The following is a 15,274-nucleotide window of genomic DNA, read 5'->3' as shown; positions in this document are numbered from 1 at the left end:
TTTACTAGTAGCGTGGGCCACCAAAAGTCGGACTCGGTTGGATTGCTAGTACATTCCAATATGCAGCACTATTTGAGAGATACCGGTATTGAACTACAGGTTTCTTAAGACAGCGCCAACCCTACCAGAACTGGGCTAAGGGCTTGGATAAATCATACGGATGAAAGCTATGATTATATAATATTTATATCAATAAAATGCAAGATTTCTATGCATTAAAATACGAGTGATTGTTACTGGAATCATGTCTATGTCACTTCAAATAAACCACACTTTTTAGATTGCTTAATAATAGAGACACCACGTATCATTTTATGAAAAATCCATGCATGATAAAAAAGATTACAAACTGCTATGTAAGGCTCGTTTGACAATCAGCCCTATGATGATTTACATACTAAGTTGTCGAATTATGCAGGTTTTTTTTGACTGGTAGAATACCTGAGTGTTTTGCATAATAGCAGGTTGCTAGGTTGTAGAGTGAGAAATTTGCTAAGATGAAGATACCAAGCGAATAGCTCTCATTGTCAGGTTTGCTTAAATAGAAGTGAGTTGTTAACGTTATACTAATGTTTGATTGCAAGCTCCGAGTCTAATGTTCTTTATGTTCAATAATTGTAATTTGTGATAATTATTGCTTATGGTGAATTGAGTTATTATTGTTGTTGTAGAAATTTTAATTTGATAATTGTGGTTGATTTGGGGTTGAACTCAATCCTTAAATGCTTTTAAAAGGCATTACTTGTCAGTTAACGGTTAAAGGGACTTCATGGTATAACAAAATTGCCAAAAGAATGAATAAAACACTGCTATAAAATGCAAGATGAATGAGGTTGAATGCAGGATTACCGAGGAGTTTTTGGGCTGAGACAGTTAATTATGCATATTTCATCACCAACCGATCTCTATCAGTAGCAATTAATTTCAAAGTTCCACAAGAATTTGTCATGCATACATAGGTGCAAAGTAGAGAGCGGTAAAAATTAGATCTAGAGTCAAGTAAGTGTAAATGTCTTAGTTTGAAGTCTGGTGTTAAGGGCTATAAACTATGAGATCCAGTTTCAAAGAAGAAAATTGTTAGTAGAGATATAGTGCTTGATGAGACATACGTTTGAAAAACAAAAAAAAACAAACAAAGTGAGAACAAAGCATCAACTGAAAACTAGAAAGGGAAACAAATTATGGACGTGGAGCTTGATGACAAACGTTCAGCCATGGATTTATGTGATGATGAACAGACTTCAAGAGACCCACAATACCAAAAATAGCCTTATTCTTTAGCAAGAGGCAGAAAGAAACATTATCCAAAAGCACTGAAGATGTATAGATTTAAGGATATAGTTTCTTTTACTTTGACAACTAGTAGTGAGGATCCATCATCTGTTCAAAATGGTATACCAAAAGAGGTAGGAGTGTAAAAAAAAATAAAAGAAAAATAAAAGAAAAAGGGTAAAAGTAGGGAGTTGGTGGAATTGCTAGAGGCCAAAAAAAAAAAAAAAAACACCTAAAGGGTGCACCACTTGTTACTCTAGGGTGAAGTTGAAGAAGAGTGAAGTTGAAGCAGGCACGGTCGGGCGAAGTCATGGTGTTGCTCATGCTCCTGCGGGGTGACGTAAAATAAACCTACCAAACATTCATTTGAGGCTTCCACCTCCCACCTAAGCAATGCAGACAATCAGAATTCCCTTTGACCAAAACAGTTCACATATACACATCCTTTCTGAAAAAAAAAAAAGAAAAAAAGAAAAAAGAAGTCAATGTGGGTACTGAGTTGATCGGCATAAAGAAAAACTAACTTGCCTATAAACTCCCTCATCCTCTCTATAAGCCCCTCATAAACAAAAACATAAACATAAACACAAACAACAGAGTCCAAAAATCCCCCCTCTTAACAGAACTTCCCGGAGTAATCTGTTGCTTCAAAAGATTATGAGTTTCATTACTCTCATGGCTATCATTGGACGGGAACCTAAATTTTACATCGCAGATTGTAGTTTGTGAATCCTTTCAGAACTGCACCTGGGGGAAATTTTGATGGGTGGTGGCTAGATCACCGAATTGACGCCAAACAAATTTACAAGGTACAATGGAAACTAAAAAAGTTGAAGTCATGGTGTTGGATGCCAAGCTGCTTCAACCAGGATTCTGCAGCACTGTAAAGATGGATCATCCTTTCACGATCAGATGTATGTGGCTTTATCCAAAGATCTCCCTGCAACTTGTAAGTAGCCAGCCCAAAGGGAGGAAGAGAAATCCCACCACCGCTTTCTTCCTTAGATTTATCTCCTACGGTTCTCATTGCTTCAGGATGTAACGTCTCTTTTCTGTTAATGGTGTCTGCATCCTCCGCTGCATTGTCTGCAAGAACAAGCAGGAAACAAAGAACTTCTAAGCAGTAGATTGTTGCGAAAACGAAAACTTCACTTCTAAGTAGTAGATTGTTGCGAAAACAAACACTTCACTTCACTTCACTTCTAAGTAGTAGAGTGTTGCGAAAACGAACACTTCAGCGATGGTTCCACACGTTTATTACTACTATATAGGCAAGTCATATATGTCAAATCATGATTGAATTGCAATGTAAATAGCAATTTTAAGTTTGAGAGAGTACTTGCTGAGGATCAGCAGCTAGGATATGATATTATATATATGGAGAATGAAAACAGTAAGATCCAACTTGGTCCCATATCTTCGACTAAATCTAAGTGCTTTTCACGTTGCTCGTCTGATGTATCAGGATATCTGTTGGAAAACCCCAAACGATAACAAAATAATATAATTCCAACCTAAACGATGCACTCATTATATGTCTGCATGTCTCAGGGCCAGCCAGATATTTCTGAAATATGTAGGAACAAAATAACCAAAAAATAGTGTAAAGTTGCCAATGCAAAGTTAATCAATAAATTGAAAGATTAGCATAGGAGGAAATGGTGTACAGCACTGCAAAGGATAGCTAGCCACATCTACCCTATCACCCCAAAATAATTAGTCAAGTTATATTTGAAACTCTCCAAAATCGCTTATAAAGCCCAACCTCACTTAATAAATAACCAATGTGGGTCTTAACACTTAGTGCATTTATAATCAATCCACTCTATGGGCTGTTCATCTTCCCAGTGTAAGACGGGGGTGTTACAATCCCCCCTCCTCTTCCCTTAAAATCCCTAACGTGTTTGTCAAAGCCATTTCATCTAGTGCTCCAGTACCACATGGCATTATTAGATGGATCTAATACTATTTGTAACGACATAGAAAAAGTGCTAGCTAAATCTGTACTATTACCTCAAAATGATTAGTCAAATTGTAATTGAAACACCCTAGAATTGCTTATAAAGTCTAGTTTCACCTAGTAAGGAACCAATATAAAACTTAGCACTTATGAACACCTTTATAATCCATTCACTTTTATATTGGCTATTCATCTTCTCAATGTAGGACTGTAGTGTTACAACATGGGAGGTTGTTAAATGCACACAACTTATACAAGGGTTGTAGAGTGTAGTTAGCTAAGGATGGATTGCCAATAAACTACCAAAAAAATGCCATATCAGTCTTTTTGGCCAGTTGTATAGTTGATTTAGCAATACTTTATTTAAACAATGAGATTGAAAGAAAAAAAAAAAAAAAACTTAATGATTCTTCATGTGTATCTCTTCCTAGTAAAATAACTCAAATTTATTCTTAAATTGATTAGTGGAAAGTCAAATACCTTGGAAAGTTGAAGACAATGTATGATAACTAAGGAAACATGCTGACAAGTCCTTTTCGTTTTTCTGGCTTGGAATGTGATAAATGGGATACCTAATCAACAACAAAAATTAAAACAATATAAATTTACTCTATCAAAGTTAGAAAATAAAGCAAGGTTATTTCAATTGATATAAATAAAAGGCTACGAAAACAAGCTATCCCTGTGCCCTTTTTTTTTGGTGGGGGGGGACCAAATATTCAACTACTAGAAGTAGATAGATAGATTCCATCATATGTCTCAATTTAACATTCACTATTGTAACTAAAGTTGCTAATACGTACTGAGGGGCACCCTTTAGCTCAATTTAGAGCATCTATGAATTTAGAGTGCAAATAACAATAATAACAGCTTCATCCCTATTGAATGAAGCCCTTTGCAAATGTATGTCATTGCTAGCTGACATCTGATGGTGAGCAATCACAACAGATAGTTTTTATGCTGAGCACACCAAATATAGCAAGAAAACTGTATTAGAGCAATCCACTGAATGCTATTTACCAACATGATTAAAAAGATAAGGCTAGCTATCAAACTGTATCTTTACAATGCTTGGGCTTGGATATGGCTCCACATTTCTTTGACTACTTGGGCGCACATAAGCAGGAAGGAGGAACTTTTATTGCCCGAGCAATCAAGGAAATGGAAGTAAATTGTATAATTCATTTATCACCAGCCAAAAATTGTTATCATAATCCTGAAAGACACGTTAAAAGGACAACTAATCAAGCTTACCAAGCAACAGCCATCCAACTCGCTGGGGAAAGATCCACATTCTTGAGTGTCATTAATGAGGGATAATTCTGAGCTAATTCAGTTATCTGAAAGAAAAGTTCAATCACAAAAGCAGAGATTAACTAAATCAGATTTCACTGTTAGATGAAAGCAAGATTGCGATAGAGATTAACAGTATGCTGACTATGTGAGTAAAACAGGTAAAGAGCAATGCCTTGTCCATGAGTGGAACCCTCCAGTAGGGAGAAGCCATCTCAATGTACTGCAAGTAAAGGGAGCCAAGCCTATCCCTCATTGGCCAGGAACCCTCCTGGTCTAAGCATGATTCCTCAGAAACAGCATCCCAAGCCTTGCTAGAGTTGTTGCTCAGACACGTTGATAGGTTATCACTCCCACTGTCATCACTCCAAGAATCGTTTTCAAATTCCACCACATCACTATCCTCTTTACGATTCCTACAGGAGGAAAAAATGGCTTGATCGATCTCATTGCCAAGAATCATAACAACCAAAAAACTAATAAAATGAATTTGGTCAACAAAGCATAGAATGAAATAGTTCCCATACCTTGAAGCGGCAGCTGATTTGTTAGTGCATATCTGAAGGGCGGAAAGATATGGAACATAGTATTGCATAACAGTTTCACCACCATTCAACAGTACTGGGGTGCCAGCACCATAGGCACTCCATTCATCATAGCATTCCCAGAGATCTCTCAACGTGAAATACTCAATTGTGTCTTTGCCAGGTGATTGCCAGAGGCTATTTAGATTATCAAAGCAGCTCTGAAAATATTTGATAAGACAAGAAATTGAGGAATGCATTCAATATCCTTTAGTCTTAAAATGGGATTGCAATAGTTGATGAAAGGAACAATAGATAGTGATATTAATTCTTTTTTAGTACTAATTGTAGGAAGTAGGTATTATTATGATGTTTGTGTCACAAAAGATATAATCTTCCTAAGTTTGACCTCAAAATGGGAAAGAACATGTTTAAAAGTTCACAAAAAGGAGCTTCTTACACCACATCCAGAAGTTGCAGAGATGCAGAACTAACTCCTGAAACCCGCTAAGCAGTAACAATCTGACTCTAAAAATTTTCCTTCTTTAAGGCCAAAATAGTATAACAATCAATCTAATTTGCATGTCATCATGTTGAGGACCACTAAGCCTCAAAAACATAAACCGTGTATATCTTCCAAACAGAATTCAATAGGCAGAAAGCAAAACTTTGATCAGTACATGTACAATGAAGTTGGTCATTGACTTCATCAAATTGGAACCATTTACAGCATGTGTGGGTTTGTGTTTGAGAAATAGAACTTTTAAGTCAAAAAACACTTTTTAGCAAAAGCTTCATTTTTAAGCTCTTCCCAAACGTGCGTTTTAGCCATTTTTAAGATTTTCAAACCCTTAACAGCGTTTTCAATTTTTTTTACCAAATTGGTTTTTTTTTTTTTTTTTCAAACGGACTTTTTTTTTTAGTGTTAAACATATAGTTAAGCCTCTCAAACGCATACCCAAACAAGCCATTAGTCTCTCATACAAGAACTGACGAGACGATAATTCTTACATTTTCCTCGAGAAAACCAATAGGTGTCAATAAATAACCAAAACTAATAATAAAAAATAATAATAATAATAAATTGAGAAATTGCTCCGGAGTTTTGGCTTTGGGTCTTGTTTCCCGTCCAATTTTTAACAACAAAAATACCAGTTGTCCTATTTCCACGTAAGCCCAATAAAAACTTTCCATGCATATTGATCCCATATTTTAGAGACCAACATTACAAGAATCCAAATTACTGCGTTTGAACAAAAGTATAATTGACACCCCCACAAAAAAAAATAAATAATAAAAAAATAAAAAAATTCAGAAAACACCTATAGAATATTCCAAGCCTCGAAGGGATAATACCAAAAGTGGGGGCTAAAGAACAAATATCGTCTCTGGGCCCAACACTATAGACAACAAGTTCTCTCCTCTTCTTCTTTTACAGACACAACAGACACTCGATTGTGGAATATGTATGCCAAATTCAATGGATAACTAAACAAACAAAACAAAAATTAAGCATATATTTAAACCATGTCCAGATAATTACAAAAAAAAAAAAAAAAAGTCTCTAGATTAAACTAATACTGAAATATAATATTTAATCTTTTTTTTTTTTTTATCAATGCAAAACGTGCTGTCTATTCATTCAAAATAAAATATTATCAATATCACATTAAAAAAATCATCTCCCCTAAATTGGGATTTCTTTCTGCTTCCCCTCTGCAATAAAATATAAATCACGCATACCACATGCTGCTTCAGTGATTATCCATTAATGGGAAAAATGGATTAAGAGTCCAAACAAAACCCAACAATTCATAACCAAACCGTAAGGAAAAAAAAAAAAAAAAAAAAGGAAAAACGCAACCATAATCAATATATGAAAGAGAAGGAAGAGGGAAAATTTACCTGAGGAAGGGATCGGGAAGGGACAGTGGGAGTCACATATTGAAGAAACCTCTCCAGATTTGAAGACATTGATGGGTTTGTTTTGTAAATATCCTCTGAAAGACCAAGAAGGCTCATATAATAAACCTATACAAAAGGTGTAATATATAAGAGTATATAATTACTGTTCATGGATTTTGTTCGTGTATAACAATCAATGGAGTTAAGGAAGCGAGCCCAAAATGGGAAAGCACAGTCCAAGCATGGAAGATATGCTGGAAAAGAAAATCACTTTCCTTTTTTACGAAAACCCACAATGTAATCGCCCAAAACCCATTATTTCAAAGCAATAAAATAAAGAAAAAAGGAAGAAGAAGAAGAAGAAGAAGATAAAGACCCTCTCTTTAATATCAATCTCTGTGTGTATAAATGCGGTTATTAACTAAAAGGAAGGTGGAGGAGGAGAAGAAGAGGAAGATGGGAAGTGAAACGCTTGCTCTAAATCTTCAAACTTTGTTAATATAAACTCGTCAGACAGAGAAAAGTGAGAGAATTTAATGAATTCAGCTCAGTGGGAGAGAGAGAGAGTGTGTGAGTGAGAAACAATTAGTCGGTGACTTTTCAAACACACGAAGAAGGTGTCGAGGATGTGTGCGTTCGCTTCGCCGCGTGGTGTGGGACGCTGTGTCAGTGTTGCTTTGCTTGTCTTCTTTTCTGCTCCCTTTCGTTTTTTTTTATTTTTTTTTTTTTTAGATGGATAACAATAAAGACAAACAAAACCGACGAAGTATTTTTCAAAAAAAAAAATTCAACATAATTTATAATAATTACATGTATTTTTTTTTTAGTATGTAAAAGTCACGTGTTCTTTTAATAGTAGAAATAAACTTAAAAAAAAATTTATTAAAAAAAATATGTGAGTCTTACATGTTATTAAAAAAATATTTGACTTTCATATACTAAGAGATACGTGTTATTATTATATATTAAGTTTAAAAAAAAAAATTTCAACCCAATTTAACAAAAAACTATGTCCAAACAAAACAATAATGTCATCAAATTTAAATAAATAAATAAAAGATTTAAAATATAGTGATAAAAAGTATGAAAAATTCAATTACCCCTTAAATTAATACTTTATTGTTAATGTCTTTAAATTATCAATTTTGTCAATGTTTCTTCTAAACAATCGAAACAATATCAATCCTCTCAAAGCTAACAAAAAGACAAAAATTACCTTAAAATTTTCAATAAGACAAAAATATTTTTATAAATTCGAAAAAAAAAAGGTTAAAAAATTGACCAATTGTATTTTTCTTTTTTTTTTCTTTTTTTTTTTAGGTTTTAGTCTTTTTGATATAATTTTAATATATATTTTTTAAAAAAAAAAATTATGAAGAATATTTTAGTCATTGGGAGGACATTGACATTGTTTTAATAGTTTATGAGTAACATTGACAAAATTGGTAAATTGAGGGGACATTCACACAATAGAGGTTATAGTTCGATAAAAGTATGTGTATTGATCGAGCTGGAATTTAAGAGGGGATGGTCGAAGGCGAAAAAGGTAATCAAGAATGCTGCCAATGAAGTTCGTTATAACGATCTGTGATGAAAGTTATGGATCTCAGTATCGGAAACTTATTTTAACTTATTTCTTGACCAGTTTACGAGAAGCGAGCTAAAAACACTAAGAGATGATTGGGCATTGACGAAGAAGACACTGTATAAAGCGGTGAAACAGAAAACTAACAAGATCGGATATTAAACTTTAAAAAAAAAAAAAAAAAAAAAAATGCTAGAATCTAATAAAAACTCAATATTTTGTCTATAAAAGTTCAAGTGGCAAAATGTCACATCATATTTTTAGTGGAGGGAAAAAGACAACAAAAAAAAAAAAAAAAATGGCATCTTACTACATGGACTTTTATGGGCAAAATATGAAATTTTTATTAAATTCTAGCATATATCTTAATAGACTCTCATACGGCTGTCAAATAATTATGATGATGTGACAGTAAAAATTAACCTTTGGATCCACAGAAGCTTGTAAAAATAAAAATAAATGGTTGATATTTACTTCCATATCATATGACAATTACTAAATATAATTTATCATTTAAAAATTTATATTCGGATTAAAAAAAAAAAAATTGTTTTTGTTTGTTTGTCGGTCTGGTGTAGGCATTACTGGCCTTAGGCCTCCACGCACGCACGTGTCCGGTTCATGTCTCTCGTTTTTTCTTTGGGGCCTTGGCGGGTCACAGGTCACGTGTACCTTTTTGGATTTTCTCGTCCAAAATCTTTAATACGTAATCTCTTTGGCTGTTCCTCGTTTGAGTTTCTGACTTGCGAGTTGCGAGTCAAATGTTGTGGTCGCTCTTGGGTCCAGCTGGCTGAGCTCAGCTGAGTTGGACAAAGTATTCTTATCCACTTATCCGGTTAGATAAAATAATTTAAATTTTAGGGTTAAATACCAAATATTCTTCTGGAATTTGGTAACTTTATTTTTATCCCCTAAGATTTTATTTTTATCATAGGACCCCCTCTGGGGTTTTAATAAAGGACCAAGTTAGTCCATCCGTTAGTTGACCGTTATGACTGACACGTGGACCAATCAGATGTTGACACGTGGCACTTATTTAATTTTTTTAATTTTTTTTAAATTAAAAAAAATGTATTTTTTTTTTAAAATAAAAAATAAAAAAAGAAAAAAGAAAAGGAAAAAAATAGGGGGTGGCTCTTTTTTTTTTAAAAAAAAAAAATTTTCATTTTTTAAAAAATACATTTTTTTAATTTTAAAAAAAATAAAATAGGTGCCACGTGTCAACATCTGATTGGTCCACGTGTCAGTCCTAACGATCAACTAATAGATGGACTAACTTGGTCATTTATTAAAACCCCAGGGGGGGTCCTGTGATAAAAATAAAATCTTAGGGGATAAAAATAAAGTTACCAAACCCCAGAAGAGTATTTGGTATTTAACCCTAAATTTTATTTTGACTTTGCAAAAATACTGAAATATAAGGACGAAATAAGATTCTTTTTTTTCTTTTTCTATAGAGTTTAAACTTACGTAAATAAAAAATACAAAAATTATTTGTCTATACAACAATTTGCACTGTACTTATGTTTTTTAAAAGCTATAAGCATACGGAGAAATGTTAGAGGTCAATATTTTTTTTTATATTTGGCCTATCTCATTTTACAGATTAATCATTAGATTTGTAGACTTATGTGGACTTTACATTAGTTAATGATAGACTCCACAAATTTAATGATTGATCTATTGAATTTATAAGAGAATATAAGCCAAATATAAAAAAAATTATTAACTCCTAACATTTTTCAGACTCCCCAATGATTGACTTAAGTCTGTCCCTGTTGAAATATTTGATGAGATGCTAATTTAGTAAGCACGATTTACTTACCAAATATATATATACTCCCCAATGATTCACTTACGTCTGTCCCTGTTGAAATATTTGATGAGATGCTAATTTACTTACCAAATATATATATACTCCCCAATGATTCACTTACGTCTGTCCCTGTTGAAATATTTGATGAGATGCTAATTTAGTAAGCACGATTTACTTACCAAATATATATATATATATATATAACTTTGGTTCATTAGAGGTCTATTTGATGTAGAAAAATGCTAGGTTTATTAACAAATTTTATAAAAAATATTTATAACACGATGTGGTACAATATAATTGAATTTTTCAAAAATTAAATTTATTTATTTTTCAGTCATGTTATACTAAGTCATATTGTAAAAGTTTTTTATTTTTTTGTAAACTTTTGTTTATAAACCTAGCATCCTGCGTGTATGCACATATCTTCCATTGAAATCTGTCTCCCATGATATAGACAAAGTTTGATATGACAAGAGACTTTACCAATTCATTCACATCATGTTTAACGACAATTATAACAACGTAAGATATTATTTCATTTTTCTAATTACAAAGTAAATTTAGACTAAAGTCAACTTTTCACGATTCCAAAAGATCAATTGCAATAGTACATAATAATATCACACTAAAATTGAGGCCATTATCTCTCAGACGGCAATCAGATTCTAAGCCAATTGGTTTGTGCATAATTCTCTAGATGGATCTCCCTTCCAGTAAGAGCATCTCTCACCCCCATTTGGCCGACCTAGGGGTGGTGAATCACCCTTGTGGCTCATAGGTTGGTTCGGTGATGTAAATCGGAGTGCTTGGGACTTTATGAAGAAGACTCGGGTATATATAAATATGAAGGGATCCTAGGGAGTCAAGACGACATCCCAATGTCCGAACATGACATCCTCAGTGTTCCGACATTGTACCTAGATTGAAGTTCCTAGAAATCCTGTCGGACATGGCTTCGGGCTATCCGAACATGCTGGCAAAGTGAAGTCCCAGGAAATCCTGTCCAGGCACCGCTTCTGGCCATCCGAATGCCTCTATGTTTAAGTTTATGTTTTTATTTATTTGGTGCCCGTTCGGAAGGAGGTATGTCATGTCCAAACGGCCTGTGTAGAATTTTAAAGCCAACTTATTTCGTATTATTATTAGGAGAGTTTGGGGGCCTATAAATACATGTTTTTAGCCCATAAAATGTAGCTTTTGATTATATATTTTCAGTTTTTATGAATAAGAAGCCTTAGAGTTGAGTTTCTTCTATATTTTCATTCAAACCCTAGATAAACTCTAGTGTTTTGAGAAGATTTCTTAGATCTTTGATAGACTCAAGGTCTAATTAATATTTATCCCTTCTTCTTGCTATTTATCATTCCATCATCATAAGTTGGTATCAGAGCTCAAGTTACTTTTCATGGCTCCATTGACAAGGGGAAGGGACAACCGCTATGCAAACTTGAACGATGTGTATAAGCGCAAGGAGGTAGTTCATGCAAAGCAATTGGCGGCTCGTTGGCAACGCATGGAGGAGCAATTAGAGCTCATGAGGGGCTAGATGGAGACCCTACTACCCAATTTACCAACATGGGTGGTCCAAACAGTTGTCGTCATCAACCCCCATCGCACTTTGCAGAGGAGGAAGATGATTACAGTGATGGGAATGAATCCAGCAATCCTTTTGCGGAGCGCAAAGTGTAGAGACGTCAACCCCCGGCACAAGTTTATGCTAATCGGTGGGAGAATGGGTTCAAACATGACATTCTGGAGTTCTAAGGGTGTTTACAACCCGAAGAATTTCTTGATTGGGTGGCGGCTGTTAGAAAGGTTTTCTAATTCAAGGGGGTGCCTGAGGATCAACGGGTCTCTTTAGTCGCAACAAAGTTCCGGGGAAGAGCTGCTGCATGGTGGCAACAATTGAAGCAATCTAAAGTGTGGCAGGGCAAAAGCAAGATCAATAGTTTGGAGAAGGTGTTGAAACACATGAAGGCCGCTTTCTTGCCCCACAACTACACCCAAACCATGTATCAACGGCTGCAGAATTTGGGCTAAGGTTCGAAGTCCGTGGATGAGCACACAGAGAAGTTCTACAAGTTATTGACACAGGTAGATCTGGCCAAATTTGATGATCAGTTGGTGTCTCGGTACATTGGGGGTTTGCGCCAATAGATCCAAGATCCATTGAATCTCTTTGATCCTGTCAGCGTGTCAGAGGCTTTCGATGTGGCAAACCGGGCCACAGGATGGCGGATTCCCACAAAGGAAAGAAGTATGGTAAGGGTCTACTTATTGACTCGAGAGAAGCCTTCAATGAGAAAGGTGATAGGGTAGATCAAGAAGCAACTTTTGACGACTGCGAGGAGGTTGATGAAGAGTTTGTCAACAGGGATGATGGTCCTCTTTTGGCGGTAAGAAGGGTGTGTTTTACACCCCGAAAGGCGGAGGGCAACGATGGGTAGCACCATAACCTCTTCTAGTCTACGGGCACTATAGGGGGTAAGGTCTACAAGCTCGTAATTGATTCTGGCAGTTACGAGAATGTAGTGGCGGAAGATGTAACACCCCATCCTAATGACACACAATATTGTCTATTTTGGGCTCCTCCAAACCAGACTTCCCAAGAGGTCACCCATCCTAGTACTACTCTCGCAGAATCACGCTTAATTGTGGAGTTCTTATAGGTTCATGACCATCACGGCTTTAAAACGCGTTATTGTCATTAAGGGTGTAAGTATATATATAAGCACGTTTCCATTTCCATAGCCAGGCGATATGGGATGCCACAATCACCCCCTCTTAGGACTCAGTGTCCTCGATGGTGACCCTTATGGGATTAGCCCATTCTTGGCATCCCAACGAGTGCCTGCTAGTGACCTTTCCTGGTTATATGGTGTCCAATGATGGGTTGGCAGTGGATGAGTCGAAGGTTGAGGTTGTTAGGCAATGGCCTATTCCCACTACGCTACACGATGTACATAGCTTCCATGGGTTGGTGTCATTCTATAGGCCTTTTATTCATGATTTCAGCACCATTATGGCGCCGATTACGGAATTTATGAAGGCGGGAGAGTTCTCATAGAGCGATACAGCTACTACCTCCTTCGAGTTGATTAAGCTCAAGTTGACCACGACCCCATTACTTGTCCTTCCAGACTTCGACTTTCCTTTTGAGTTGCACTGTGACGCATCCAAGGTAGGCATAAGCGGTACTAAGTCAATGAGGAAAGTCGATGGCATACTTCAACAAAAAGTTGAGTGATTCAAGGCTCAACTATAACACCTATGAGGTGAAGTTCTATGCATTGGTGCAGTCATTGAAGCATTGGAGCTCTTACCTCGCTTACAACGACTTTATCTTGTACTCGGACCATGAAGCCTTGAAGCACCTGGATAGTCAAGATAAGTTGTCATCTCGGCATGCAAATGGGCCGCATATGTGCAGCAATTTTCCTTCACCAACAAACATAAGTTAGGAGTTTTGAAAAAGGTGGTCGAGGCCCTCAACTGGAAGACCACACTCTTGACCACAATGAACATGGAGGTACTTGGTTTTGAACTTTTAAAAGATTCATTATCTATTGACCCGTTCTTTAGTCCTATTGTTAGTGATGTGACGTCGGGAGTGAGTGGAGACTTTGGTTTACATAATGGGTTTCTCTTCAAGGGGATTCAACTATGCATTCCCGAAGGCAACTTGTGGTTGAAGCTTATTCAAGAGCGTCACATGAAGGTCACATGGGACGGGATAAGACGCTCCAACTAGTGGTAGAACAATTCTATTGGTTGAGTATGAGGAAGGAGGTGGAGAAGTTTGTGAGGAGCTGCCGGATATGTCAAGTGTCCAAAAGGATGGCTACTAATGCTGGATGGTATATGCCACTTCCTATTCCGGAAGGGCCAAGGACCAACGTGAGCATGGACTTCGTGTCGAGGTTACCAAGTACCCAAAAATGTAATAATTCCATCTTTGTGGTAGTTGATAGATTCTATAAGCTGGTTCATTTCCTTGCTTGCAAGAAGACATTCGATGCCGTGAATGTCGCACAATTGTACTCTCAAGAGGTCTACCGACTCCACAGGTTGCCATTGTCCATAGTCTCCGACAGTGACACGTGGTTCCTTAGTCACTTTTGGCGGTGTTTGTGGCAGTTGTCTCACATGAGACTTGATTTCAGTAGTGCCTACCACCGGCAAATGGATGGACAAACAGAGGTCTTGAATCATTTCTTGGAGGCCTTACTTCGGAACTTGGTGGGGGAGCATCACAAGTCATGGGATCAGAAGTTGTACCAAGTCGAGTTCGCCTTTAACCAGTGAACCAGTCGGAGTACCAGCCTTAGCCAATTCTCCATCATTTATGGGAGTAATCCTCGTGCGCCGTTGGATTTGGCACCCATTCCTAACTTAAAGAGAGCACATGCTAAAGCTGAGGACTTAATTGCTTAGATACAAGAAGGCTACAAGATGACCATCAAGAATTTACAAGAGTCAACGGCGAAGTATAAGGTGGATGTGGACAAGAAGCGATGTGCTCTAGAGTTTGAGGGGGGGGGGAGGGGGGGGGGGGATTTTGTGTGGGCTGTCTTGACTAAGGATAGGTTCCCTGTTGGTGAGTACAACAAGCTGGTTGTCTACAAGATTGGTCCTGTAGAGATTGTTGAAAAGATTAATCTGAATGCGTATCGGTTGAAGCTTCCCAGCCATATGAAGGCGTCTGATGTCTTTAATACAAGCACTTCATTCCATTCACAGGGTACTCTTTGGATGAGAATACGAATTCGAGGGCGAATTCTCTCCAACCCAGGGAAGATGATGTAGATTGAAGTGCTTGGGAATTCATGAGGAAGACTCGGACAGATGTAAGTGTGAAAGGTTCGAGGGAGTCAAGAGGAGATTGCAGTGTCCGGACATGACATCCTTAATGTCTA

General features: G+C 36.5%; 1 protein-coding gene across 1 annotated transcript; it reads right to left on the bottom strand.

Annotated features, from left to right (window-relative positions):
* Positions 1-1,867: 1,867 nt before the first annotated feature.
* Positions 1,868-7,550, bottom strand: LOC132184758 (uncharacterized). Its single transcript, XM_059598500.1, has 6 exons — positions 6,955-7,550; positions 5,053-5,270; positions 4,701-4,941; positions 4,487-4,572; positions 3,713-3,804; positions 1,868-2,358 (listed from the first exon to the last, which is right to left on the bottom strand). The coding sequence occupies exons 1-6, from the start codon at positions 7,069-7,071 to the stop codon at positions 2,075-2,077; spliced, it is 1,038 nt and encodes a 345-aa protein (XP_059454483.1). The 5' UTR covers positions 7,072-7,550; the 3' UTR covers positions 1,868-2,074.
* Positions 7,551-15,274: the final 7,724 nt, after the last annotated feature.

Source organism: Corylus avellana, chromosome ca6 (assembly GCF_901000735.1).
Source record: "Corylus avellana chromosome ca6, CavTom2PMs-1.0".
NCBI classification, from domain to species: domain Eukaryota; kingdom Viridiplantae; phylum Streptophyta; class Magnoliopsida; order Fagales; family Betulaceae; genus Corylus; species Corylus avellana.
The sequence above is the reverse complement of the archived record's forward strand: the minus strand, read 5'-3'. Positions and strand labels throughout refer to the sequence as shown.

What these genes read in the sequence shown, in the direction of transcription:
- LOC132184758 (XM_059598500.1), bottom strand. Translation starts at nt 7,071, where the DNA reads ATGAGCCTTCTTGGTCTTTCAGAGGATATTTACAAAACAAACCCATCA. An exon ending in CTTCCCGATCCCTTCCTCAG is followed by an intron (nt 5,271 to 6,954) that starts GTAAATTTTCCC and finishes AAATATTTTCAG; the next exon opens with AGCTGCTTTGATAATCTAAA. An exon ending in AAATCAGCTGCCGCTTCAAG is followed by an intron (nt 4,942 to 5,052) that starts GTATGGGAACTA and finishes TTCCTCCTGTAG; the next exon opens with GAATCGTAAAGAGGATAGTG.